Source organism: Myotis nattereri (genome assembly GCF_964212035.1).
Source record: "Myotis nattereri genome assembly, chromosome: 10".
NCBI lineage: Eukaryota > Metazoa > Chordata > Mammalia > Chiroptera > Vespertilionidae > Myotis > Myotis nattereri.
Window position 1 is genome coordinate 78,477,549 of NC_138085.1, and position 26,009 is coordinate 78,503,557.

A 26,009-nucleotide genomic window follows, 5' to 3' on the forward strand; every position below is an offset into this window, starting at 1 on the left:
TATAGAGCTTGACAGGAGCCACAGAGCTGGCTGCAAGGCCTCCCAGAGTCAAGAAGCAGCGTACAGCTTTCTGGGCTCCATTCGGTGATGATGTTCACAATATGTGAGCACCTTGTTCCCTTCATCATGACCTCCCAAGGGAGCATGTCGCAGGCCAAGAAAACCGCTTGAGTCCAGGAGATGCAACACTGAAGAATGTTCGGTGACTGCTCTGCCCAGGTTAACTAGTGCATGGATCAGTGCAGTGAGAAAGTAAGCTATCAGGCTCTTTGGCAGAGAGTCTAAGTCAACTAGTACTATCCCTTCCTCCCTAACTTTTTGTCAACTTGGCTTTTGTTCAAGGCATCAATATTTCCAACTCTAGGTAACAGATGGTGATTGAACTAAAAGTAATAATGACAATCCTGTTTCTTGCTTCTTAATTATATATGTATATGACATGTGATATAGTTTAGGCCAAAGAGACAGAAGAGTAAGTCTGTTGAAGGTGGGTGGGTGGGAAGGGGGCACTTCTTGGAAATCTTTTAATTTCCTGACAAAAAAGACTGATGCTGTTGGTGCCCGTCCCCTTCTCTGGCAGACTTGGGTAATGATGTGATGCCCAGAACCTCAGCAATCGGTTTGTATCCATGAGGGAAAGGCCAAGAAATATTCAGAAGCCATGATTTAATACTGAACAAATTTCTATCTCCAAACTTCATTTTGTGTGAGAAAAATAAACTCTTGTCTATTTAAGCCACCTTTTATTAGATTTTTTGGTTCCTTGTAGCCATGTAACTAAGAGGTCCAGCACAGGAAATGGAATTTGTACTTTTTCCTGTAGGCAAAGAGAAGGAGGGCTTTTGTTGTTGTTTAAGATTAATTTAAAATAAAAAGTAATAGATACGTGTTGTGAAGATTTTGGACAATAAAAAAGTATAGAAAGTAAGGAGTACAGGGCCCCCCTTTCACCAAACCTTTTTGAAGGAACACACTATGAAGAGGAGAAATGTGTGTATATTTTGCAAAAACGTAGGATTATGCTATATAGTGTTTTACAATTGGCTTTTTTCATTTAATAATACAGCCTGGATCCAGGTGGATCCATGGATATTGGGGCAGCTGTACTTAAGGAAGATGAAGCTGATATGATTCAATCGTCTCTAAATAGGACATAAACAAAATAGATAGAACCTCCCTTGTCTCCGAAAAGCAAAAGGAGAGGCTGAGATGTGTGGGTAATTTCCTGGGTACCCTCAGAACTGGGACCTGATTCTATCTGATACCCAAATCCCTTGTTCCTCTATTTTACCGACAAATGGGTTTGCATTTTCCATCATAACTGCTCCCATGTTCCAAGCTGCCAAATGCAAATACAGTGGGGCCTTGACTTACGAGTTTAATTCGTTTCGTGATGGAGCTCATAACTCAAATTACTCGTATGTCAAATCTTAAAGTGAACGAGTGAGACACGTGATGCTGGGCTGATGTGGCGTTCACTGTGACATTCGCTGCGCCAACTAGCGGTGGGGTATCTGAAGCTGGCTCGTAACCCGAATTTTAGCTCGCAATTCAAAGCAAAAAAATTGGCTGAGAGACGGCTCGTATCTCGAAAAACTCATTAGTCAGGACACTCGTAAGTCAAGGCCCCACTGTATTTGAATTGCCTTGATGAGGAGACCTGATGCAAAGTGAGCACCCAGAGAGCCTCTTCCTCCTGGGGCCTGCTAGGAAAGCAAAATGTCTGGGCCTGATCCTGAGGCATAAATGCCCCCTTCGGTGTTGACCAGAGCTGACTCAGGGAGGTAGGGACACACTGGCATGGGTTTGGCGGAAAAGAGCGATCGGACACCAAAGCCAAAGGAAGTGTCGTGTGGAGCCCATCAGGCTGGTTTCAATGCTGACGGTTCAGCAAAGCTCCTGGGAATATGACAACTGGCAGAACTCATAGTGAGGGGTAATTATGCTGTCAGACTGTCAGAGGCACTCCCTGGTGCTGGTGCTCAGGGCTGGGAGGATCTGCCAACAGGATTCTGTGTGAATATGTAATTTGCTGAACATTGTTAAGTCAATGTTTCCCCTGACTGGGAAGTCTGACAACAGGAAGTGTAATTTCAGTGCCCCTCCTCCCCTATGCTGCTACAGAGAGAAGGTGGGAATAGTGAAGGTGGTGGATTTGGTGGGGAAAATAAAGACGGGGGTAGCCTAGGGAGGAAAGGCAAGGGGAGGGGTGCTGGGGAACCATGAGTGTCCCAAGTCATCTTTGTGTCCCCACACAGAGGACTGGGCCTGGACCGGCTTTGAGAAAGACTCTGGGAACTCTTTGTTGAGTGTGTAAATGAACTGCAGGATGGGCAACTCCGCCTTCTGGAAAACGAAGCAGTTGCTGTCATCCAGGGTTGTCTGTCCCCATTTAGAGTCACGTGAAAGCCCAGTGGCAAGTTGCGATGCATTTCAGAATCATCGTGGAGCTTTGTAAAGTATAGATGTTGCTCTTACCTCCTTTATACTGAATCAGAAGAGGGAGGGACGGGCCCTGTCAGTCATGTAGAAGTTAGAAATGCATACGCCTGATGTTAGGAAGCATGATTTTCAGCACTTTTAGATTCTTCCAGGTTCCCTGCCCTCCTCTGGAGATGGCCCTGCAGTGGTTGTAGATGTATCTGTTTGGTAGCATATTTGGGGTGATCCTTTCAGTAAGGTTTGGTGGAGCTAAATATCTACTTGGATTTTCCCAGCTACAGGAACCCTCATTCCTGTACCAGGTTCTCTGATGAACTGATGGGATATTTGTGGAGGGAGAAGGGGGCCTTTACACTGAGGAACACTTTGAGAGGGGAGCGCCTTGCTGGTCAGACCTCTACACAAGCCACCGGGATCACACAGGTGTCAAGCACCCTCTGGGGCCCCTCTGTGCTGCCCTCCGGACTGAGAGCTTCAGCCCCAGCAAAGGATCGTTTAGCAGAGATTCTTTTGCCAAAATAGCCAAAGTCAAGGAAGGCAAAAACTTGCAAAACATTTTCAAAACACCAATCCCTTCCCCACCCCTAACACACACACACACACACACACACACACACACACACACACACCCTGGAATATAAGACCTAGCTTGTCAAATTCTCACCCCTGATGACTGCCAAAGCCTTGCTTTACTCGTCCATGTGATGGCCCTGGAATCTCATCATTATTGCTTTGGCTTTCCTGATACACTCTAAATCCCTAAGCATGCCACACACATGAAGTCTAAGCAGCCACTGATGTGCTGATATAATTGATTAGAAACATTTGAGGGAGCAGGTTTGACTGAGGGAGGATAAGAGCGAAGTAGGGAGGTGTGGGGTGGGAAGCTATGAAGCAGACAATGGGGCACAGAAAAATGTCAGTGAGGATGTTGGAGCCAGAATTGGCTCATTTTGGAAACACCAATGTCCTCTTCAGAATAATCATGCAAACCTCTTTCTAGCTTGGAGTCAATGTACCTTTTGGCTCCATTCAAGTCCTACTTCCTGGATGGAGCCTGTCTCAAAGCAGTCGTACATGACATGAGTGTTATATGGCAGGGTCAACCTTCATGTTATCTCCATACAAGCCTGGTGTCTCAGCACAACTGAAATGCTCTCAACAGAGCTGTGTGGGAGGCATTGCTCTCTCCGTTGTTTGGGTGAAGAAACTGCGGCTCAGGAGTTTATGTCATTTGTCCAATGTCATACAGTAAGGTCAGAGCTGTGGTTCCAGAGTTAAAGCCTAAACCACTCAGCCATTCATTAGCTGTGTGACCTTAGACACGCTACTTTTCTTTCTTTGTGCTCAGTTCCCTTCTCTACAAATTGGAGGCAGTAATGGTACCTAGCACAAAAGGCAGTTGTTTTAATGAAAAGAATTAATACACGGAACAGTGCCTGGCACATAGTAAATCTGACATAAGTGTTTACTATTATTCTTATTCTTGTTATTACTACTCAATATTATTTCCAAGGAATCCTATCACCTCTGTTTCTCTCATTGTATCTACTGGACATATAGTAGGACCTCAGTAAGTATTAGCTCCCTTCCCTTTGTCATTCTGAAAACTGCCATCAGGGCCAACAAAAATGTCACGACTACTTGTTTTACGGAACAAAGATTTTCATGTTCCCGCTGAAAAGAAGCCAACACTGGCACTATTGGATCAAAGCGAGCACAGTTCAGGGCCTTGAGCTGTAGCCCCCGCCTGGCTCGAGTTCAGAGGAAGATTCCTTGGAAACACACAGGCCAGACGGAGAGCCAAGGCCCTGTCATCCGGATGCGTCCAGGCCCACATCACGCACACGTTGTGATCCATCGTCATGTTCTCGGTCCCCGACAGGGCTGTTTTGATAAAGGGCTGACTAATGGGCAGGAAGGGGAAACTTTCACCAATGTGTTTGTTTCCATTAGATTATGGATGTATTTTTAGTGTGGCTGAGAAATATCTAGGATCTTGCCTTGCACGATGATTTTGTGGACCAGGACCAAGAAAAAATATTGGCAAAAAAAACCCCCAAAAGATTGCAAATGCTTGCTGCTATCAGGAGATCCTTCTTTTCATTGCCACCTGGTCCACTTAAGACGTAGCTCAATTATTATTTCTTCAGGAAAGCCCCCCTAGAGCCTCTTCCCAGCACTCTTCATTTTTTATGGTCTCTAGCACAACATTTACTTCATTATATCATCACCTCCAGTTCACTTGGCGGTCTCCCCCATTGGCTGGGCTCCTTGAGGAAAGGAGTCATGGCTATTGGTTTATTTCAGGATCCTCAGCGAGCAGATGCTCAATAATGTTTAATGAATAAATAAATGTATATATAGATTGACTGATTGATCAATGGGTAGATGTATAGATGGGTGAAATACAAAGACCAGTCATTCTGCATCAGTAAATCTTAGTATGACTGTGATTATAGATCCCATGTCTCAGCATCTCTCACCCACTGTTAGGTGTCTGTTCCTCATGTGACGCTGCACTTGCCTAATGCTACCACAGGCCTCATCTTCATGCGTCATTCAAGTCATGCCGGCAAATAAATGCCTCTGCTGTCAAATTGACACGAGGAGAGAAACACAGCACTAATCATGGTCCACCAGCCCAGCAGTACACCCGGCAGAGTGCCCCAGTGAGGACAAAGAGTCAGGGAGCAGGCGCAGTAAGAGGGTAGAGGTTGACAGGAAAGTCTTACATTGGCAAATTATGGACAACAGTTCCTTGTGTTTAAAAAATAAACCCCACTGACTTCAGCAAATGAAGTAATCAATCATCGGGACCTTTATGGTCAGTTTAACTCTCTATGTGGATGCAGTTTCTATCAGCCTCCAGTGTGAGACAGAGTGGAGCCCTGAAGAGGCTGTCTGGCTCAGCCCAGGCAGTAGAACAGGGTATCTTAGCACCACCCACTCTTAGTAAAGCAGAATCAGACACAGAATGAGTCCAATTCTGCTTGTCATGGTCTCAAATCCTATCCACCGGGAAGCGCACATAGCTGCGCACCTTGCATCTGACCTTGAGAAGAGAGGTTGATGACAGGAAGGAGCCCCCCAAAACATTCCCTCTGGCAGAGATTTCTAGTGATCTCCCTTATTTAGTATTCTCTCTTTTCACAGTAATGGACTGTTTAGCTGGGCGTATAGCCACCTAAAATTAAGGCTACCTTCCCAGTGTCCCTTGCAGCTAGGTGTTGTCATGAGACTAAACTCTGGATATGGGCTGAGGTAATGTATGCAATTTCTGGTTCTTTCCCTTAAAGGTAAGGGTGTATTTTCCCATCCTTCAATCTTCTCCTTCTCACTGGCTGGAAACTGGCACTGTAGAGAGCCACTTGTGAATCAGAGCAACACCCTTGGAAGGGGCATAAGGATAGAAGGGGACTGAGTCCCTCAAGGTTTACAGAGCAGTGATGCCAGGTCAGCTTGGACTTCCTATGAAAGAAAAATATTCTTCAGTCATGCTGAAACCACATGAGTCTCTATTGCACTCAGCTGAATTTTTATCTTAACTGAAATGAGTGTGTGTGTGTGTGTGTGTGTGTGTGTGTGTGTGTAATTATACACACAAACACTCTGGAAAATCTTCATGTCTCCTCCACTGACTGTTATGAATTCAGAGTCATTCCTCCAGAGTCATTCCTCCATTTGAACAATAAATACATATTGATATATGTCCCTAACACAGAATAACAGAGCACCTTTAATATATTTGAAACCTTAAAAGGAGATAGTTAGACTGATTTCTTAGGGAAATGGTTCCTTGCTTAATACATACTATTATATTAATTCTGTATCAACTGGATTCCTTAGTTGCCCAGAGCTTTCATCATCAGTCTGACCACTAGGATTTTTCTATTTACGTGGCTGATCCAGGTGTCTAATGCTACCTATCTCATCATGTCCTCATCTGGAAAGCTAAATAGACAATATTTCATCTAACTTATTTTCATCTCTTGACCCCAGGATATCTCTTGACTCTTTCTAGTTGGTCTTGTCTTATGTAATCTCTCTGAAGCCATCTAGATCCTCATCCAGGGAGTTACCCTGGCAACCCAACTGTGTCATCTTGAAAGATATCTCCAGGCACCAAATTCTGAGTCGACAAGAGATTTGACTGGGACCAAGCTGTGAAGCCACAACATATTAGCTCTAACAGGATGTTATCATTACTCATGCTCCTGGTACACTTGCCACATTTTTAAAAGTAATATGGATAAAAGCAAGTCCTACCTTGACTATTCAGTGAGATTTACTTAGAAAGCAGACGATCTCTGTCTTTTGCATTTCTTCTAAAAGAAAATCCTTTAAGTTTTCGCATTTTTCTCTAATAATCATACTACAAACTAACACAAACAGTCTAATTTTCAAGTCTTCAGATAGCTTTTTTATTTTTTTATTTTTTGGTTAATCCTCACCTGAGGATATTTCTCCATTGATTTTTTAGGGAGAGTGGAAGAGAGAGGGAAAGACAGAAAGAAACATTAATATGAGAGAAACACATAGATTGGTTGCCTCCTGCAGGTGCCCCAACCAGGGCCCAGGCTGGGGAGGAGCCTGTAACCAAGGTGAGTGCCCTTGATGGGAATCAAACCTGGGACCCTTCAGTCCCCAGGCCTATGCTCTATCCACTGAGCCAAACCGGCTAGGGCTCAGATAGCTTTTTTATATTAGACATATTGAGTTTTATCCTTTCTTTTCCTCTTGGGAAAGTAGTATTTAAGGAAGCTCATTGACTATTCTCTTTGCTGGCAACTGCATCTCATATTTCATAATAAAATTAACTAGACTCTGAGAATGGCAATGCTATGCATCCTGTTATGTTATGATGTATCCTGCTTATTTCATCCTATATCACAGTTGTTCATTATGAATCTCTGTAGATTTATTATTCTGGATAACATGCTATAACATGCTTCATTCCTTTCATTTTTTCTTCAAATTGAATTTCAGCTAAGCTTATAAGAGAGTCCTTTATTCATTTATTAATTTGTTCTATCAATCAACTAATTTTTGTTACTGAGAGCTGAGGATAGAGAGATGAATAAGGCACAGTCCCCACCCAGCTGGCATAGCTAGTGGTTGAGCATCAACCTATGAACCAGGAGGTCAACAGTTCAATTCCAGGTCAGGGCACTTGCCTGGGTTGCAGGCTTGGTCCCCAGTGGGGGGCGTGCAGGAGGCAGCCAACCAATGATTCTCTCTTATCATTGATATTTCTATCTATCTTTCCCTTTCCCTTCCTCTCTGAAATCAATTTTTAAAATGTATTTTAAAAAAAGACACAGTCGCCGAAACCGGTTTGGCTCAGTGGATAGAGCATCAGCCTTCAGACTGAAAGGTCCCAGGTTCGACTCCGGTCAAGGGCATGTACCTTGGTTGCGGGCACATCCCCAGTAGGAGATGTGCAGGAGGCAGCTGATCAATGTTTCTCTCTCTCATCGATGTTTCTAACTCTCTATCTCTCTCCCTTCCTCTCTGTAAAAAATCAATAAAATATACTTAAAAAAAAAGAAGACACAGTCCCTGCCCCTGTGGGGGGCTGGACAGGAAAGTGCCATGATGCCAAGCAACCTGCAGTACATACTAGCAGAGTTCTCGTGTCAGCTCCACTTGCTTTCTAGAATCTTAGTATTGGAAAGGAATCCAAGAGGTCTATGGTTCTCTCCCTCATTTTACAGAGAAATAATCTAAGGCCATGCCTCCCCATCCTACCTCTAACCTTCTATCTTTTACCCCCTCATCTTCTCTGCTCAGTCATAGAAACTTCTTTCTGTTGTGGAACTCCCATCTCTGCCTTGGTACCATATTCTATTGATTTCTATGTCTCCAGAAAAAAAGTAGGAGGTGAAGCTAAAAACATGGCCCCTGTCTCCTTCCCCTCCCCTCAGCTCCTAAAGCTCCTACTGACCCCAAACCTCATAGCTCTTGTGCTATGCCTGACTAGTTTGCCTGGATGGCTTTGTGCCCACCCCAGCCCCTGCCCAGACTGCATAGGGCTTCCATGGGACTGCTTAGGACTGCCTGTGGTCCCCTCAGAGGTTAGTCTGGTGTGGCACACACAAGGTATGGACAATAAACACTTGATGAATAACTCCGTCAACTCTGACTCTAAGGCATTTGCTTAAGGACACATTGTGAGCTCCTGCCGCTTCACTCACCGAGTCACTGTGAACATTTACAAGGAAAATGAAAACATAAAACACACCTTATCATTTCTGGTGCTGCCATTCTGCTATTTTAAGAATACAATACCAGGTCACCAGAATTTCTATGGTCATCTAACACCTCCTGGCAAGAAACCATCTGTTGGACTTGTGAACATATTCAGGACCTTGAGCTTTCCTGGCATTCAGTGACTCTGTGATTGGGTCCCACTCACATCTCCAATCTTACTTCCCCCCTGTTACCTCTTTGGTAATCTGACATTTCAGGCAACATAGCTACTTGCTATTCTCCATACATCCCCCTATCTCCCTGTCCTTATGCCCTTGCTTAATTTGTCCTTTCTCTTTGGAATGTCACTCTTGTAGCTGCAACTCTTACTATACTTCAGGGTATCTTGAAATATCCAGTAAAGATATTTATGTAGAAATATATAGAAATATACTAGGCTAGAATATTTTTGTTGGTCTTGAGACAAATATTATTTCCTCTACCATCTCTGAGCTATCTATGTAGATTGTTGTACTAGGTTGCAAGCCCTTAACACAAGTGAGGCAATCTGACTCAAACTTCACATTCCCCATAGTTCCTGGCTGCAGGCTTGTTATAGATACCACCCAGCAGTGTCGGTGAATGATTGCTAGTAGCTTCTCTGTATTGCTATCTACTGAGGGATTCTCCTATGACAGAGCTAATGAAGTCCTTGGACATTTTGTAGATGGATTTAGGACTATTTTACACCTGATCTCTCCCATTTCTTTCCAGTTATGACAGGACTGCGTTTCATCTGGGAGGAGAGAAGCTGACAGGACACTGGAATAATTCACAGCATCATAAGGGCAATCACAAGGATGGGACTCCATAACAACCCTGAGAGAGAAATAGTCAAAGAGCCAAGAACATTTCCAGTGGAGATTTAAGAGTGATAATCAATAAGGTGGAGGGTTTTCTTCTAGCAGGTGCTCGATGGGCCACAGGAGGGGAGGAAAGAAATTATTCCCACCAGGTTGGGTCAATGGTACCAGATCCAGATCCCATTTATCCAGATACCATTTCAAAGGGTCACAAAAATCTAGTAATGCAAAACAGCTTTATAACGAGAGATCCAGACATGATTGTGTATCTTTAAGTGCAATCCTATAATAGACATGGGCAATTTCTTCCTCTTTGGCTCTATTTCCAATTTGAAATGGATTGTCCTTTACCAATTAGCTGTAGATAATAGCTAAGTGGAGAGTTGGTCTTTCTGGCTTAAAACCTCCATAATCAGGCTGGAGTTGGGACCCATCCTTTTGGATGTTAAGTGGATCCCATTAAGAAACTGCTCCATTGTGGAATGCCCCTCCCCCTCCCAAGGGCTTCTGTGTCCTCCTTTGTAAATTGGAGGTGAGGTGAGCTGGGGGAAGTGGGAAAGAGGTTGGCGGGGTGCAGGGGGAGGGGGGGAGTAGATGGAGTGAAAGACTTCTAAAGAGCTCTTTCCAACCTTATCCCGAGAACGGAGAAGTTGAGGAATCATCTAAGAGCATTCCTCTGGATAACATGGCTGCAATGACCATTGATAGCTCTCTAACTGACACCTGCTGTATCACAGGAAAGCAAACTCCCAAGGTGTGGAAGCCATCCAAAGGAATTTCACACCATCCCAGACAGGAGGAGGTTATCACTCCAACCCCTTTGGGATTAATGCTCTCTCTAATGCAAGACTCACTGGTAACTAGCTATTCCCTGAGAAAGTTTCCCCATAACAAATGCCTTTGGAACCTCACATGTGACCTCATTTTCCCAGAACTAGAACTTCATTGTCATCTCTCCCTCAAGATTTTCAGACCCTAGCTCTTGTTTTCCATGTTAATTAAAGTTGAAGTGCAGCCTTGATCGTGTTGGGAAACATTCCAAATGGAAATGAATTCCCAGGTTTTCACTAAAAATCTTAGCATCCTCACCAGCCCAATCTCCATGACATTTTATGTCTTATGTAACTTCTATTTCCCAAAAGAATTAAAATGGTTCTGCATATAGCTCTGCCCCCAAAATTTTTAATGAGGCCTACTCCTAATTACCTTTTACAAACATGCAAAATCTGAATCCTTGAAAACTCATCATCCAAAAACCTTTTTTGAGCCAAATCTTTTACTTTGCAATTTCATTTGAATCTGATGCTGCGATGTTGTAATAGCCATTGTAATACCACAATGGCATATGGATTATTTTGAATTAAAATCACTTGAGAGGTTGCCAGAGCAAGGCGGAGCTCTCCAACTCGCCTCTGTCTCTATAAATGCATAAATGCAGGAAATAAACCTCCATGTGAAAAGTACACACCCCCCCCACCCCCCCCACCCCCACCCTCCCACTATAAAAGGACTAAGATTCAGAGCAGTCAGACTAAAAAGAATCTGACAGCCTTATTGCAACAGATAGAGGATCCAGGGCTGAGAAGCGAGTATAAACAAACCCTTGTCAGTTTTACTAATTTACTGCCCTTAGCCCACATTCTAGAGACTTCCTTACTACTTACAGACCCCAGCACCTATGTTCTTTTGTCTTGTCAAAGTCCCCACAAATTTATTGTTTCTTCATATAATAAAAAAATATATAAACAGCCTGCTCCACTTCTCTCTTAGAGAATTATTCTTTTATTATTCTTTTAATTCTCCTATGTACATGTAATAATTTGGGTTTTCCTCGTGTTATTAGGCCTTGTGCCAATTTTGTTAGTAGTCTAGCTGCAAGAATGGTAGAAGGGGCAATTCTCTCTCCTGGACAATGCCACAATGCCACAGTCCAAGGGACTGGGCTATTTGACATCTGGAAACCTTCCCATGCCCAGGTGCCTTAATCTAGCTACCCATCTGTCTTACCTGGGTACAAAGCACTTTGGTTGGCTCTAACATGAACTAATGTCACACTTCATCTTGTATGGCAACAGGGGCCTGGCGGGCACCGTTGTGCTGGGGAAGACACAGAGCTCAATGTCTAAGGCTCTGCGATGGGAATGAAGCTAGCATAGCCTGTGGTAGGTCTTGCCATGGTTGCTACCCCACCTTAGAATACACTGTAGACATCAATAGAGCCTTACATCCTCCTCTGTAGACCATTTATGCGGCCATTGGCTTTGGCATGTAAAACAAACACATTTTTCATCTTGACTCTGGAGTAACGGAGTAGATCATCAATCATGAGAGCAAAAACATCTTGTTATAGGTTGCAAAATCATTTTCGCTTCCCTTCTGTCCTTTGGGGTTCACCATTGAGGTGATAGGTCTGGGCTTGTTATTTCCTTATCAAAGATAAGGAAACAGAGATTCAGAGAGGCAGGGATATGGCAAAGGTAGCACAGCTGGCGTTGAATCTCAAGTCTGCCCGACTCCAAATCCCATGGCCATTTTTAACTACCCCTTGATTGACTTTTTCAACTCAGCCTGAATCCTCCCAAACAATCCTGACTGACAGGCAAACTCCAAACAAAATCAGAATCCATTTGGGGCTTTCCAAAACTCCACCAGCTTTGTTATGCGGTTTCTTCAGCTTTCATGTCACAGTGACTGAAGAAGGTAAACAGGCACCCGTCTTCCAAGGAAGAGGACCTTGGAGAGGGACACATCCTCCCTCACACAGGTGCTTGCTCTTCCCCAGAGTAGGGTTTATCTGACACTGTGGCTGCTTCTCTGAACATATAGTTAAAACCCCAAACCCTCCACCTTCATTTGTGATCTCAACTTGGCAATCACATGATTATCGGAAACAAGAAATGCTCCTGGAGGGGAAAAATCAGGTACTTGGTTCTTTGTGACAAAATGCAAAAGCTCCCTTCCCACCCTTTCACAGCAATGCTGTGGTGGGGATGATGAAATATCTCCTACAACTCCTGGGACCGAAGTCACAGACATTCCTGTGTGTGCCGGGGGGGCCTTACATCAGATACAGAGGGATCTGGGTTTGCACGTGGAAGTGTGTAACAGAGAAGAAACAGGTACTATATTAGTTTGCTGGGGCCACCATAACACAGTGCTACCTACAGACAGGGTGACTTGAACAATAAAAATGTATTTCCTCACATTTGGGGAGGGCAGAAGTCCAAGATGAAGGTGCTGGTAAGGTTGGTTTCTTCTGAGGCCTCTTGGCTCCTAGATGGGCACCTTCTCCCTGTGTCCTCACATGGTCATCCCTTTGCATGCCTGTGTCCTAATCTCCAATTCTTATGGCCCTAGTCATAATGGATCAGGGCCCACTCTAATGACCTCCTTTTCATTTAAAATTACCTTTTTAATGATCCTATCTCCAAGTCCAGTCACATTCTGAGGTACTGGCGGTTAAAACTCTCACAAATGAATTTGTGGGGAAGTGCACAGGTACCAAGCTTGAAAAAGTAAAAATATCTCCTAGAGATATTTTACCTTCTTAAAAGCTAAGAGAAAAGTCCTCCATCACGGCCTTAATTAACATTTTACTTTAATATCCCATTTTGAAATTAAGCTCTTCTTTCCACTTTTGCCCCACCAGAAGCACTTATGTCATTCCGCCTTGGATTGTGGTTAACCGTGTCTTTCAGAGTAGCCTGTGGATCTTGAGGGCAGGCAGGACTGTCCTTTAGTTACTTTCTATGCCTCCACTACACGGCTTTCTGAGAGGGAGATACACAGCCAGCATTTAATATGATTCACTCAGCAATATGATTCATGCTCGCTTTGTAGTAGGATGTGCTAGCCATTGGGTCTTATGTTAATTGAAATGAGGTGACTGTGGTCAATATGACGAAAGAATGAAACCTGTATCAGACCAGGAAGGACCATGCCCAGATCTGTGTTTTTCAAGGCTCACTCCAGCAGGCATACGGTATAGGGGATGCAGGGGTGCAGGCGGAGCTGCCATGGAATCCAGTCCACAGGTAGGGTTCTGTGCTGTGGTGCGAGTCAGCATACAATTTTTATTGTCCATTCTCCTACCTTCGGTCTTTTTGTGGGCAAATTGCCTCATTTTTCTGAACCTCGGTTTTTAGCCTTTTTAAACACAGACTTAATGAAAGCGTTCCTTTATATTTTGGTAACGAAGGCTTCTAAAGCTGCGGGTTTGTGGCTCCAGGCCTTGCATTGTCTCTCATTATCCTGCTCCTCCCTATACTTCATCAGCATTTGTTCCAAGCAGCGAGGTGACTCTCTGGGAGCCTGAAACAGGTCAGGTAGATGAGCCAGGCTGACCGCACAGACAAGAGGGCAGAGGCCACAGCAGTTTTGCTGGCCCAGCTGTGTCCCAGGATGTTTCATTATCCACACTGAGCTAGAAGGAACCCCTGAAAAGTGCCTATTCATCAGAAGAAGGACTGTGTTTTGCTGAATATTTGCACTTTTCAGCAGCATTAAAGGAAGTATTTTTGGTTTTTTTTCTTGTCGGCCCTTCTCCTGGTCCTCATTATATAACCCACGTTTCTCTGTGCTTCTCCCTTCTAGCTTATCAGACTTGTCGTTCTTTTTTTCTGTGCATGTGGCATATTTCCTACGTGATTCTACTTTGTATTATGTCCTTGGACAATTTTGGAAGCAGTGGAAGACTTTGCCTGTTTTCTGACTATTTGATACAAGAGCACAGGCTAAGTTTGAATGTGGCTATTAAGAAGCTGCCAAGAGTCTAAATTCCATCCAGAAAGTCATATATTCCCTTCAGGGAACAAAAAAATATCTACTCCAGGACGGAGTTGGGGAGGTGGGGTGGGAGATGATGTCAGTACATATACGTCAGTTGTACTGTGTACGCTGAGCTGTGTTTAATGTTTACATCCTCCTCTCTCCCCATCTTGAGGCTGGTGCTTTTTTGGTGCTGAGTATTTCCAGTATATAAATGCAATACCTAATTTCCTGCAAATCAACTATGTCTTCAAAGGCAAAACTTCTCATTTCAAACAAACAGTAAGGAACATGGCACAGGGAGCTCTCTTAAACACAGAGTGACAGCTTACATGACCTTCGGTGACATGGAAGTGGCTTTGACAAATCTCATTTGTCTGTGCTTTCCTTGGGGCTGATAGTGAAGACAGTTCCGAGGCCCAGGCTAACTCTTGGGTGATAAAATAGTGGAAGATGTGACTGAAAACTATGGAGAGTGGTATGTATAATAACCTAGGAACGTGCATACCATCACACTTCTCTGCAAAACCAATTTAAATCACTTGAATAATAAATGCATTTCTCAACACTTTTATATAAAAGGTCTTCACAGGGTAAAATGAATTACTTAGATCTTAGAAATGTCACAGTAGTCTTATTACAGTACCCATGCCAGTATATGTGTACCTTTCGACACACACTTATAGACATAGTGTCCTCAGGGGCTCAGCTTTGCAGTAATAATAATTCTGGGTCCCTGACATGCATCAGTGGCCCATGCAGGTTTAGTGAGCTTTTAATAATGACATAAGCCCTGAAAATTCACCACCCAAAACCATAAGTATGACTGACACAATTTATATCTAACATATGGTTATATCCCCAGCTCATCCCTTGCCGATTCCCCACTGAATATAACTATCAGTCTGAATCCTGTGTTTATCACTCTCTTGCTTTCCTTTTTATATGATTTTATGGCATTTATTTGTAATCTTATAAAATTTTTAAATGCTATTTGTGTTTAATTTAGAACATTTTGAGACTTACTTTTTTGCACTTAATGTTTTAGTGTCACTACAGTTCAACTGTTTTGACTGCTTCCGTGAATATACCACAGTTTATTTTCCACTCTCCCTTTGATGGGCATTTGGGTTGTTTCCCAGATTTGCTATTGTGAACAGTGCAGCTATGAGCATTCTTATACATGTCCTTTCTTGTACAAGTGCAAGGAAGGAATTCTGGAGTACAGGCTATGGGAAATGTTCAACTTCAGGAGACAATGACAATGCTTAATATTTTATGCAATCATCCTACACACATATATACAGGTGGGTGTTTCAGATTGCTCAAATGGACAGTTGCTACACTTAAGTGATAAAATCACTCTATGCTATTTGTCATTTTACTCAGAAAATGTTAAAAGAAAAAGTATGTATTTCTTCCACAAGCCTAATATTATGTAAGTAGATACAAATTAGAGTGGCTCGAGTCAAGCTGATAAACTCAGACAAACCCAAACAATACCACTGCAGTAGGAAGTATACCGTCCATGGAACAGTTTTATCTCAGGTCCAGAGAAAGATGAACTTCCATACAGTACAAAATACTGAGTTAAGAGCCCATGGTGTGGACATTGATGCCTGGATGTACACCAGACCTCCCCTAACCCTTCTACATGCAATGTTGAAGGGATTTTTTTCTTATCTGCAAGTAGGAGGCCTTTTCTTAGTGAAAAAAAAATCCATGTACTTTCTCTTTAACTGAGAAAGATACAGATGCCTTTTCAAGCCAAACAATAGTGTAATTAGCAGCTTGTCAATAATCATCAGCACATACGATTATCTGAAATTTTACTGTTCTTTTACCAGCCCTGTCATCCTCTAAACTCTACTCAGTGGTTTGATTGAACGATTACTCTTCTTGTTCAGAAATTATCATCTCTGGAACAAAGCACACCCCTTTGCATTTTTTTTAAATTGTCAATTTTTCTATTTGGGTGAAACAAACTGGCTAATTTGAATTATATTTCCACATGAAGCTGCATTTCATGAAGACAATGTTTTCTGCCTGATGAACAAACAACTTACCTTCACATAGAGCTGCTGGAATTCCTCGAGATTCAGCCTCCCGCTCGGACAGTCCTTGAGGAACCCTTTGTACCACTGCTTGAGCTCATGCTCGTTAAACTCGGTGCTCTTCACCAGGTCCTCCATCACTTCGGGAGCCAGTTTGCTATTCTGTTTCCCCATTTTGCCTGAAGAAAAGCAAATTAATGCAATTAGTGCCACAGCTATGATTATTTCAAACTTGATTAGGAGCCAAGCTGGAGTTCTGAGCAGTTCCTTGGTGGGAACTCCCTCCAGGGCATCTGATAAAAGTCTCCCCAAGTCTACTTCCTTCTATTTGGTATTCTAGAAAAGAGATTAGCACAAAACCCTCTTCTCACAGTTCAAAGGGCTGCAGAGTTCACCCTCGTCCATTATGAGTCATCTTTCACATAACATTGGTTACCACATGGGAAGGCACCTGTCCCTTTTTATGCTACTCATGTAAAGTATATGGACATTGTTTATATTTTCTTTCGATGAATTAAGTTTATTTTCATTTGCTACCCAGGTACCTAATTCTACATTTAGTTTGTGGAAATATTGAGATTGTTGATAAGAAAAATAAGGCTTTATAGACAAATGATCAAAAAGTGGCTTGGAAAGCTGATCAGCAATGGTAGGGAGTCTGAGTTGTTCTAGTTCTAAAGTTGCAGATTTTTTTCCCAAATGGAAACAGCTCATGTTTATTAGTCACATTGATTCTCTATTTTTCTTCTCATCCACAGAGACTTCCAACAACACTGCTTTCAGTGCTGACCAACTCTTGGTGGCTTTTTCAAAAGATCATTTGGTGAATTTCAGCTGACATAATTCCACTCTTCTATTATTACTGTTAGTAAGTAAAAATAATAGTACATTAAATAATGTTACCTAAAAAGAAAGAAAAAGAACCAATGTTACCTACATCGATTATGTGCCAAGTTATGTGGCCATTATCACAGTAGAGTGTCAGTGAACAGAGCATAGGTTTAAAGTCATTCCTGATTTTTACTCCTGATTTGGCCATTTACTATGTCTATCACTTATGGCAATGTTAACTGCTTTATCTTCAAATTCTTCCTTAATAAAGCAAATATAATAACAAAACTCTTTTAGCTTCACTGAAAGAAATAGGTAAACAAAGATAAAAATACTCCAAAATTAAAATAGTTGCATTAGTGCAGGAAAATTAAGAATTACTATGTAAAATTTCCTTTTAGTGTTGTTTTATAATAAAAAAGAGTGAAAACAAATTAGTCACAGATTGATTTAAAGGGTCAAAGTAAACTTGAAAATCTAAGGGACCACCAGAATAAGGAAAATGTCACAAGATCTTTAAAGTTGTTCAGAGGAGACTGAGTAAGCTTTTGAAGAATTTACCCAAGTGGGCCTAGTGCTTCAACGTTCTTGAGACAAATTCTCTCCCGGGCTCTAGGCAGGTCTACACTTGCAATAGACCAGAAAAGGTAATCTCATCACATACTTTGTTATTATTTTTTACCTTCTTCTAAAACAGATTCCACACCCATTGTCAGTAACCTGCCCTAACACTGAGCAATTCTTTCACAAAGCCACTCCCTCTAGGGAAGGCTTCCCCCTCAGCACCATCCCAACAGCGCACAACCCAGCGAGAAGATGCCATTAAGATGGCCATTTGTGTTCTAGGCTCTCTGGTTTGAGAAAATGCCCGGAGGATAAGGCATGCCCTTTGTTATGGAGCTTCTCTATTTACTCTTGCTCTTAATTCCAAGTTCCAAGTCTCTTATTAGCAACTGTCTCTTAATTGTTAAGTTACTGTGGGATTCCACAGCTGGATATGGAAATCAAGTAAATACTCAGGTGTCGGGTTTATATAATCGGAGTAAGAAAACTGTAATTCATGGTTATCCTGATAATCAAAAGCTGTAAAATTTTCAATACGTCACCTTGATTTTTTTAGAGAATTACACATTTTCATTATTGAACTAGAATCTCACCTAACAATAAGAGCTACTGAATACTGAGTGTTGGCTCTGGGTTAGGCACTGTGTTGAGTGAGCACTTCATGAACTTGCCTATGACCTTATGACACCTCAGCAATAAGGATTAGGGCAGCTCTCTCAAGATCATACAAATAATGTTTGGCAGAACTAAAATTTGAACCTGAATCTGCAAGATGCCTATGCACAATCACAGACAGGTGAATGGAAGGCATGTTAAGTGAAGGAACAGAAGGAGCAAAAGCAGGAAGAATCAGTGTCTCTTGGGGGAGGGAGGGAGAGAGAGAGAGAGAGAGAGAGAGAGAGAGAGAGAGAGAGAGAGAGAGAAGTCACTTTGCCAGAGCCTTCTTTGGAAAACCACAAGCTCAGACGTGAATTTGTATTAATAATGGAAAAATGGATTAAAGCTTATTTAAAACCACCTCTTCCAATAGCCTTTTGAAGGTCAAAGTGTCAGCTTCTCTCTTATGCAGGAAAACTTGGATTTTCCATGGATCACTTATGATTCCTTAGCCTGTTCCAGCTGCCTGGGAAGAGGGTTGTCTCTTACACATGCAGGGAACATTGTCAGGACCATGAATCACAGTTCTGAACAATCAAATGCATAGCTTCATGCTTCTTGGTTATACTTTATGATCAGCACTATCATGCAGGTGTGTCTGGCAACGAGTGAATCATTCAGAAAATCAAGTTCTGAACTGGCTCAAAGTGGCATTGACAATGCCCTCATCAGAACTTGTTTGGATTAATGACCAACCTCCTCACCGGGCTGTCTAACTCCAAGCCACCTTTTTCTGCATGGTTGCTTGAATGAATTTCTGAAATATAAACCTCACCATCTAATCCTCTCCCTAAAACTCTCAATAATTCTCCATTGTCTACAGAATGTAGCCCCCCTCTCTCTACCATGGCACAGGTCCTGCCTACTCATCTATCTTTTCACTTCACATGCCTGGCAACCATCAACTATTACAGGTCTCAGGTCTTACATGCTTCCACAGGTCCATGCTTTGTACATGCTGCTCTCTTTTCTTAGAATCACATGCCCTGTGTTTGCTCAGCAGACCTTTTCTTCTTTAAGTGGCTTCAGCTCACAGGCCACCTCCTCTGCGACACCTTCATTGACTTTACAAGGCCAACGTAGGCATCCTTTCTCCTAGGCATCCCTCTTACCTTGTAAAAGCTTCCATGATCATTATTATTTAGTTTCTTGAGAGAGAGGACTGTCTTTTATTTATCTTTTCATCCTTGGTACCTCATTCTAAGTCAGTGATGGCGAACCTATGACACACGTGTCAGAGGTGACATGCGAACTCATTTTTTGGTGGATTTTTCTTTGTTAAATGGCACTTAAATATATAAAATAAATATCAAAAATATAAGTCTTTGTTTTACTATGGTTTCAAATAACAAAAAAATTCTATATGTGACACGGCACCAGAGTTAAGTTAGAGTTTTTCAAAATGCTGACACGCTGAGCTCAAAAGGTTCGCCATCACTGTTCTAAGTGCTCAACAAATATTTTTTGACAGAATGAATGAATGATGGGGACTGACCATTATGAAGTAGATGCTTAAGGACCTTGTCACTGATTTTCATCAATTTATGGTATTTTGTATGTCTTATTTTGAAGGGAATCAATGTAACCATAGTATAAATATAAAGTGCAGGCAGCATATGGCAGGAATGTTTCATTGAACTGTATAGAAACTAGTCTGTTTTCCTGGAGGTTGTTTCCTTGTCTGTCTTCATCATCAAATTTTGAACACCTTGAAGGTGGGCTCCATTTTTTATCTCAGTACCCTCAGTTCCTGGCATAAAGGCAATGCTTAGTAATGTTTGATAAGTGAATGAAAAAGCATCCATGGGTTAACGCTCCCCACCTACACTCCTTTTGTTCTGGGCAGCAATGAGATGGGTTAAGTAGTATCTTTCACTTGGGACCAGGAATACAGAAAGGGTAAAAATGAAAGTAAAACTTACCAAGTTCCCAGTGATAATGGGAGGGAGATTTATCCCAGCCCTGTTTCTAGTAGATTCTGTGATCTTGGGTAAGATCCTTTCCTTCCCTGTTGCTCAGTTTCCCTCTTTGAAAAATAAGTGATTTGGGTCAGATGATCTTTAAGGCCATTCCAACCCCTTCCATTCACTGATTTGCAACGTAAGTTTTGTAAATATGAAAATGGAGTCCCAGACTTCAAATTGGCTGTCTCAAATGTGTGGATTTTTTACCTGAGAACCTGTCTGTACTTGAGTGTTTGTTACCTTAGAAGGGAGGGGACAGGAACTGGTGTATTATGTTTAAGTTTGAGTTCCAGGCTACAAGGTAAAAACCAGCCCAGCCACAACCCAAAGAATTTTTCACTGCTTGTGTTACAATAAAGAGAAACTCGGTGCTAGGCACAAAGTGGGACTGGTGGAGGGGCTCTGATGGGCAAGAGAACCCCCACCAGGGAGGGGCCCTGGAGAGAAATTCCAGGACCACTTACCTGTAGACAAGACTAAATTTTTCTACACTGCAGTTTACAGAAGGCCTTTGTGCACATTTGCCCATATAACAATGCTGTAAGAAAGAGCTAATTACCATCCCCTCTTTACTGATGAGAAGTTTTAAGCTCAGAGAGATTAAGTAATTTACTTTAGCTCAACCAGCTAGTAAAAAGCTTAGAACAGAATGAAAGAACTTCCATTGGTTTCTGATACAGGCTCTCTGTCATCTCTGGTCTGGATTCTGCAGCCACCTTCTAGCTGGTCTTGCTACCTTGAGTTTTTTCCTTTTCTCATCCACCTTCTATCTTGTCTTGATAACAGGATTCCAGAGCAGAAGGGGCAGAGCATGTCAGAGTGCCCTTAGGAGAAAACTGGAAGACTGCCTGGAAGAGGGGAAAGGACCAGCAGGGGAGCCAAGCAACACCCACTTGCATCGTGTGTGTGTGTGTGTGTGTGTGTGTGTGTGTGTGTTGCCCTGAGTTGGCCCCAACCCATGCTGATATCTAAGTCCAGCTTCCCAGGACATGGCAGGGCCTGCTGCATGTAATGAGGCACACAGAACATCAGGTCCAGCTTCTCTCATGTAATCTGGCCATCAGCCTGCGAAGATCCATGTACAGATTGCGGGGCTGAGATGGACAGTCCAGGCACTGGTGCAGAAACACAGCAAGATGAGCATATCAACAGGGAAACAGCCCTGGAAGTAGGACTCAGAGCAGCAGAGAAAGGGCTTTAGGGGCTCAGACTGGAGGCCTATGGGATACCTGACAGGGGTCTGGATTGCAAGTTGAGCTGGTTCTAGTGTCAGATTACCTGGGGCGAGGGTTTAATAGAACAAGTGCTCCTCACCTGACCATGGTAATAACTGGAAGAGACTAGCCTTGCTCAGGCTTAGACTCCTGCCAAAATTGCCCTTTCTTTTCCTTACCTCCCGTCTAAATCTTACTCCTTATGCAAGGCTTGGTCCCAATGCTGTCTTCTCCATGACACTCTCTACAAGCTCTCTACTGTCCTTTTTGTATTCATAATGACATGTGGCCTGGTTAATTCTGGGTAAGTCAGTTCAGCAGACATTTATAAGCATTTTCTGTGAGAAAGGCCCTGTATTGGGCATGGTGAGATATACAGAGAAGACATGGTTCCAATCTTGAAGGGCTGAGAACTGAATGCAGGAGACATTCAAACCTCCTGGAATAGGGAGCATGGTGAGATGAATGCTCACAGCACAGAGCTAAAGATCATAAGGAACAGAGAGACAAATTCTTACTAGTTCTGGGAACTTCTTCTTTAACTGATTCCCAGGTGAAAAAAATCTTAAACAGTGTTTCCCAAACATGCCCCAGAACAAGACTCATCCTTGGTTGTCTTGTTAAAAATACAGCTTCCTGAGACCCATTCTTTGAGGGAATTCTGTACTTTTAATAAGCTACTCAGGTGAATATGATCCTCAGTCAATTTGGGAAGCATAGATACAAACATGAATAAAAATCAAAGTCTAAGGAGAAAACACCCAAGGCAGCACAGACATAACCCCAGACCCTCCCTTCCTCCATGTGACATCCGTAATATGGTTTCAAGATCCTGCACTGGGGACACTAGCAGTAAGAATTTAGAAATCACACAAGTAAGGATGACCAAAGCTTAAAAATTTGCCTCTGGGCTCTTCTCTTTTATGCCCTTTGGTTTTAGGTTGGAGAATTTGAGGTTGTCCAAGGTCCCATGGGTGACTGATGACAGAGCCAGGGTGAGAACCCCTGTCTCCTAACCTGGCTGGGTGTTCCCATCCTTCCACCCCCAAAGCGAGCTGCTTCCAGGCCAAACAAAGCCTATAAGCCAGGAGGCATGTTTATTTCTGTGCCAAGTGTTGAAACAGTTCCCATCACCGACCCTTTGGGATCCTATAAACAAATGACATGAGGTTGCTAGTTTCCAGAGACTGTTAAAACCACCCTGAAAACCAGACTCAAAGTTGCCCAGCACATTGTGTGGGGTATTCTCTTCAATAAAGCAAATATCTGACACGCTGGTTCTTTGGGCTCCTCTCTCCTTCATCCTCCCGAAGCCAAGTGCTCACAGCCCCCCAACAGCATGTCCCAGGGCACAGGGAGAGATCACAGGCTGGCCTTTTACGCTGTCTCTGTGGACCTGAGCAGCTTTGGAAAAGGGGAGAAATCCTTTCTCTTGGTGTTCTCTGGAGACTTTCTCAGACCCTGAAACTAATGAGATTAGAGCCAAGGTCCTGGTCCACAAGCATGAAACAGGTGGGGATGCAGACTGCACTCTTGGGGACTCACGATGAGCGAGTATTTATTTGATCTGTAATAAATGAGGAAACACATTTTGATGTCAGTGTTAGAGCCAGTGACAAGAGTTTCATTCCAGAAAGTATAATAAATACAGAAAGATGAAAGCAGAAGTGAGCCCCAGGGATCAATCATCTGATCTAACTCCCTTGTTTAACAGAGGAGCTCCAGGGAGGCGAGGGGACTTATGCCATGGGGCACGGAGTTAGTAACAGAACCTAGCAGTGCCCTGGCTACTGAGCCTGAGCAATAAGACTTGGAGGCCAGTGCTCCCGGGGCACTTAGATGGGCCAAAGTTCCTAGCCGCTGCAGGAATAGGAAGAGCCAATCCATGTCCTTGTGACTAGGGTATGAAGAGTGGCCTCCTTCCCAAGGCTGTCCCTCTACAGCTCAGGGCTGAGAACCTGATGGGGCCCTGGAGATTTGCTGGATGGGGTAGCCCTGACCCAAGGATGGATGCTGCTAGTGGGCCTTAGCCCTTGAATCTGACTAAGTGGTTCCCTAGGTGATTCCAAACTAAAATCACCTAGTAATTAGGTGACCAAGTGCTCATGGACTCTACCTGCAAGGGGTCAAGTGGGCCGATTAGCCTTAGGGGTCAGACCCAACTGCCATCTTCTTTCTCCTTTCCCAGGAACAAAGGACATTTCCCAAGTACCTGGGAACCACAGCTTAGACTATATCATGCCCAAGGGCTAGGCTATGACTTTGGAAATGTTTCTGTTCAGACTCAATTCCCTTTCACCCCATCTTGTGGGTTCCCTTCTTTCTTAATCAGGGTGCAATGTCTTTTATTTTTTACTTAAGCTTAGTTTAATGGAGAAAAAAAGTGTGCTGGTGTCAGACCTGGGATTTAATGGTGCTTTTTGCTGCATACGAGGTGTATGACTTCTGACAAGTTACTCAGCCCATTGGAGCCTCATTTCCCTCATCTGTCAAATGGAAATGATGACATTGCTATGAGAATTACTAAGATAAGACATAAAATTCCTTCCACATAGTGGCTGTTCAACAAACAGTGGCTATTATTACCCTGATCACAGGACCCAGCAAACTGGGCAGCTCTAGCAGAGAGGTAGACATTTCAAGATTCAGGTCTAGACATCTAGGAGTCAGCCTAACCCCTATACCTACATCAGGTCTGATAGGTATAAACAGAAGTACACAGAATGTGAGACATGGAGAATTTACCATGGTCCTATTTACTCTCCTTCCTTTAAGTAAAAATGCTTCATATCTGACTTGACATATTCAAGTCATCTGAGGACCCCACAGCCCTGAGTAAGCATCTATTGAGTGAAGTTCCCATTCAATTCCTTTCTCACCTACTTAACAGAAGTATGAGCTGATTAATAGCTGGTAACCTTTCATCTGGGAGTGTTTCAAGCAGCCACCCACTTTTCTGCATCTTATTTTTACTTCCCGGTGCTTGTCTGTGACTATTCAATGTGTTTGAGAATCAGTTTCTATGAAAAGAAGGGGCTGTTTCTGGCAGCATAAGAACCTTAGTTCTGTGAGGTAACAGAGGAAATGCTTTCATTAATAATCACAGCCTTCTGTCCAACAGATTGCGATCTAGGTTGTGCTGCCAAGTCCCAGTGGGTAGGACCATGCCCTTATCTCCAGCAGCAGGGAGCCGTGAGAGAGAAGTGCAGACCTGGGGCCCATGTCACCTGCACATCCCCAGTCACAGGGCTCGGAGCAGCCTTGAGCATAAGTGGTGCGTATCCTCTCCTTGTTCTCAGAGTGAGGACATGGGTATCCTGATGGGGCGAGTGACATGTTCAAGTGTCTACTGATAAAGGCAGAGTCATTCAAGTCTTCCGATTCTTAGTCTGTTTCCCCTCTGAGAGCCCTTTGCACTGACCATGCTTCTAAACTGTGATCTGCACAGTAATCCTAAAAAATACTTAACTGGTGTGGGTGGGTCTCAAATACAGAGAGTTTTGAAGTTGGCATATAAAGTTGGCTTTATAAAAGTAAAATGTTCTGCTTGAAGCAGATGTGATACTAAACTTATTCAACAAATGTTCATGCAATATTGTAATATAATACAAATGTAAATATGGTTCCCATATTGATCTCTAGTGCAGGCCCTTCCTGAATACTAGATATATATCTATCAGCTTGCTTACATGTCCACCTTTGTATCCTATAACTTACCAGACCCAACATGTTGTCTTACTGGGCTACTCTCTGGGTAATGGCCCCACTCTCTGCCCAGGGACCGGTTCAGAACCTGTAGTTATTGAGGACTCTGCTCTCTTTTACATTCCTTTATCTAATTAATCATCAAGTTTAGTCTGTAGATTGTACTTCCTAACTTTTTCAAATTCCATCCACTCTCTGTTGCCACTATGTTAGATCAGGCCATCATCTTCTTATGTCTCACTTTGATTACCACAATAATCTTCTAACTTGTTTCCCCATCTACAGTCTTGCCCTCCTTAAGTTCAACTATAGCTGAAATGACCTTCTAAAGTATAAAATCTAATCATGTCACTGCCCTGCTTAATCCCTTCAGTGGCCTTTATATCCTCCTTCTGAATCCAGTCCTCAGCATGGCACTCAAGACCGCTCTGTCCCCTCTCCCCCAGCACCCGGGAGAAGCAATGATAGGGAGACATGGTGGTGCTGTGGGGGAATTCCTGGATCAGCGTCTCTGACATTCAGGACAGCCATGTTAGGAAGCATCTTTGAGGCTTGGTGCTGCCTTCTGTGAGATGGAGTATAATAATGTTACACACAGTATTGTGATAATGTTAGCACAGCTTAAATGATATATAAGATAGGAAAAATCTATCCCATGTTCATTATAATGATTGAGATTCAAATCTGAAAGATAGAAAATTCAAAGAGAAGATGATCCATAGGTCATTACTTCAGGGTGCCTAAGGCCAGATCTAG

The 26,009-nt window shown here is 43.0% G+C and overlaps 1 protein-coding gene across 1 annotated transcript in view; it reads right to left on the reverse strand.

The window, feature by feature from the left end:
• VSNL1 (visinin like 1) overlaps positions 1-26,009 on the reverse strand; it is a 62,948-nt gene that overhangs the window by 17,183 nt on the left and 19,756 nt on the right. The window contains exon 2 of the mRNA XM_081101293.1: positions 16,331-16,497. Coding sequence (XP_080957419.1) covers positions 16,331-16,492 — 162 coding nt within the window. The 5' untranslated portion in view covers positions 16,493-16,497. The remainder of the gene's footprint in view (positions 1-16,330; positions 16,498-26,009) is intronic.